Consider the following 2,295-nt stretch of genomic DNA (forward strand, 5'->3'; position numbering starts at 1 on the left):
AACATCCTACAGTATTTTTACAGTCTTTATTTTACAGTTAAAATAAATGTTTATAACATAAAGTCTAATGTTACAACTAATCGTGGATCCCTTTAATCAACATGAAATATCCCTGAGGTAAATAATCATTCAAAGGTTTGTTTTTCTTGTTCAGGGTGAATTTGAGGCTGGAAAATACAGATGTCTGATCTGTAACAAGGAGTTTAACTCTGAAAGTGGAGTAAAGTATCACATCAACTCGGTCCATTCACAGGTAACACAAAACCACCACATCATGGTGATTTCTGATCAGATATTACTGTGTTGCTGCAGTCAGCGTTTCTCCTCCCTGTTTGTGTTTTTAAAGGACTGGTTTGTCACGAATAAAAAAGCCTCCAAGAAGTTTGAAAAGTTCCTGAAAAACCAGCGTCGGGAGGCTCTGCCTCATGCAGACAAGCAGATTGTTGATCAGTACCATCATCATCAGCATCAGCAGCAGCAGCAGCAGCAGCAGCAGCAGCACCCTCTGCAGCCGTTACATCACCTCCAGCACCAAACCCAGTTCCTCCAGCCTCAGCCTGAGCCACAGCTCCAGCAGCCCGTGCTCCACTACACGCCTCTGGARCCTCCAATCTGGATGGACCTGGACCGGAAGGAAGCGGTGCCCGGACCCGAGCAAACCCAAATCCACCTGCAGATGGTGGACATGGACAGGCCCGACGGAGCGACGGCGGTTAAAGGGAGGTACAAGGAGGAGAGGGGAGGGGAGCAGAGGGACTGCTTCGCGTTCTGCAGCAGCTCGTCCAGCGAACCGGAGCTGGAGCAGCAGGACGGGAGGGGGGGACGCTCGGACCAGTGGAGCCTGAAACGGCCCKGCGTGGTGGAGCCGCACGCCGAGGCGGGAAAACCACACCGAAACGCTTGAAAAGACTCATCAACTCTTCAGATGTCTGCTTTTATACAGACGTCTACTCATCAAGTGACGTAAAAATATCTGGTAACACCGAGGTGAGGGGGCTGCTGGGTCAAACACCAACGATGTAACGTTTTCACAAGTTGAATAAACTTTTGGTTTATGATATGATTGAAGATAAATCTATTGATATGTTCAGAGAAATGTAGTCAAACTGTTTTCACCAGCTTTAAACATCTAAAGGGCTCGACACACGGGCAGCGACAAACTACAGCGATTAACGGCTGTCATCGCAGCCAGGGTGAAACCCGACACACGGGACGCGATAGCGATCGCAGCGTTGCGAATCGCGCTCTCAGGTCGCTTGTCTTCACGAAATCTGATTGGTTCTTGACTCTGAAGGCGGGTGTGCGTTACGGACGTGTAAACTAAACAAATCTTGCGATGCTAATGATATTGAAAAACAAACACACATCAAGATACAGTTTTATGAGGAAAAACTTACCATAAACTTCACCCTGGTGCCAATAAATTCCCACAAAGCTTTTTAGTAATCACTTGGTGAAAGTGTTAGCTAACGGCAGTGTGTAGCATACTCTCCTCTCATTGGTCAGTCAATGAAACCCTCGCYGATTGGTTGTACGCTAAGCGACAGCGACAAAAGTTGAACATTTTTCAACTTTCATATGTCGCGTCGCAAGCTCGCGTGTGCACGTCTACGTGTACGAGCGCGAAATTTCACATGCACTATTTTCACCGGTCGCTTAGCTGGAGGAGGGTGAGCGACGTCGCCTCACCGCACAGGCTCCACAGGAAATGAATGGAGAGCGAGCGATGTCGCCTACCGTGTGTCGAGCCCTTTAAAACAGATGAATTACAGCTATTAGGAATTATCTGTGGCGGCCATCTTGAATTTTTAGGTCCAGTCTTTTATTTGTATGTATCCCTCTAAAAATGACCTTGGCCACCCCCTGCAAAAACGTCTAGTTCTGCCCCTGGCTGTGATTAAACCGTTTGCCCCGCTGCCTTAGTTTGATCCATATGATGAATCCCTGAGGAAAATCTCAGATATCATCAGTTATAATGACGTAAACGTCCACTCAGASCCCTTCATGGTATTTCTATTGAATCAGTCACTAAATATGTTTATCAGTTAAACTTTTGCGATCAAATCCAAACCAGTTCAACACTTCAAGACTTTTTGTCACTGTGCTTTGAATTTTGTCTTCCTAATGTTTTACAACAGCTGCTATTTCTTTTTATAATGGAGCACAAAGCTGTTAATCAAACCACCTTTTTAATAATTGTTTCATCAGAATAAGGAACCACAGCCGCTGCAGACGAGTGCAGACTGACATGAGGAAGTGTCTGAGTATGAGCACATGTGTTTTATAAGTTTGGAT

General features: G+C 45.9%; 1 protein-coding gene across 1 annotated transcript; it reads left to right on the plus strand.

Moving 5' to 3' along the window:
- Nucleotides 1–154: 154 nt before the first annotated feature.
- On the plus strand, nucleotides 155–1,090 carry LOC106531889 (zinc finger protein 512; the record flags this gene model as incomplete). The annotated part of the gene is given in 2 exon segments (XM_014027830.1): nucleotides 155–253; nucleotides 347–1,090. Coding segments are annotated over 2 exon segments (657 nt in total), but the record flags the coding sequence as incomplete, so codon positions are not given.
- Between the last annotated feature and the right edge of the window lie 1,205 nt (nucleotides 1,091–2,295).

The sequence above is a fragment of the Austrofundulus limnaeus genome, unplaced genomic scaffold, assembly GCF_001266775.1.
Source record: "Austrofundulus limnaeus strain Quisiro unplaced genomic scaffold, Austrofundulus_limnaeus-1.0 Scaffold688, whole genome shotgun sequence".
NCBI lineage: Eukaryota > Metazoa > Chordata > Actinopteri > Cyprinodontiformes > Rivulidae > Austrofundulus > Austrofundulus limnaeus.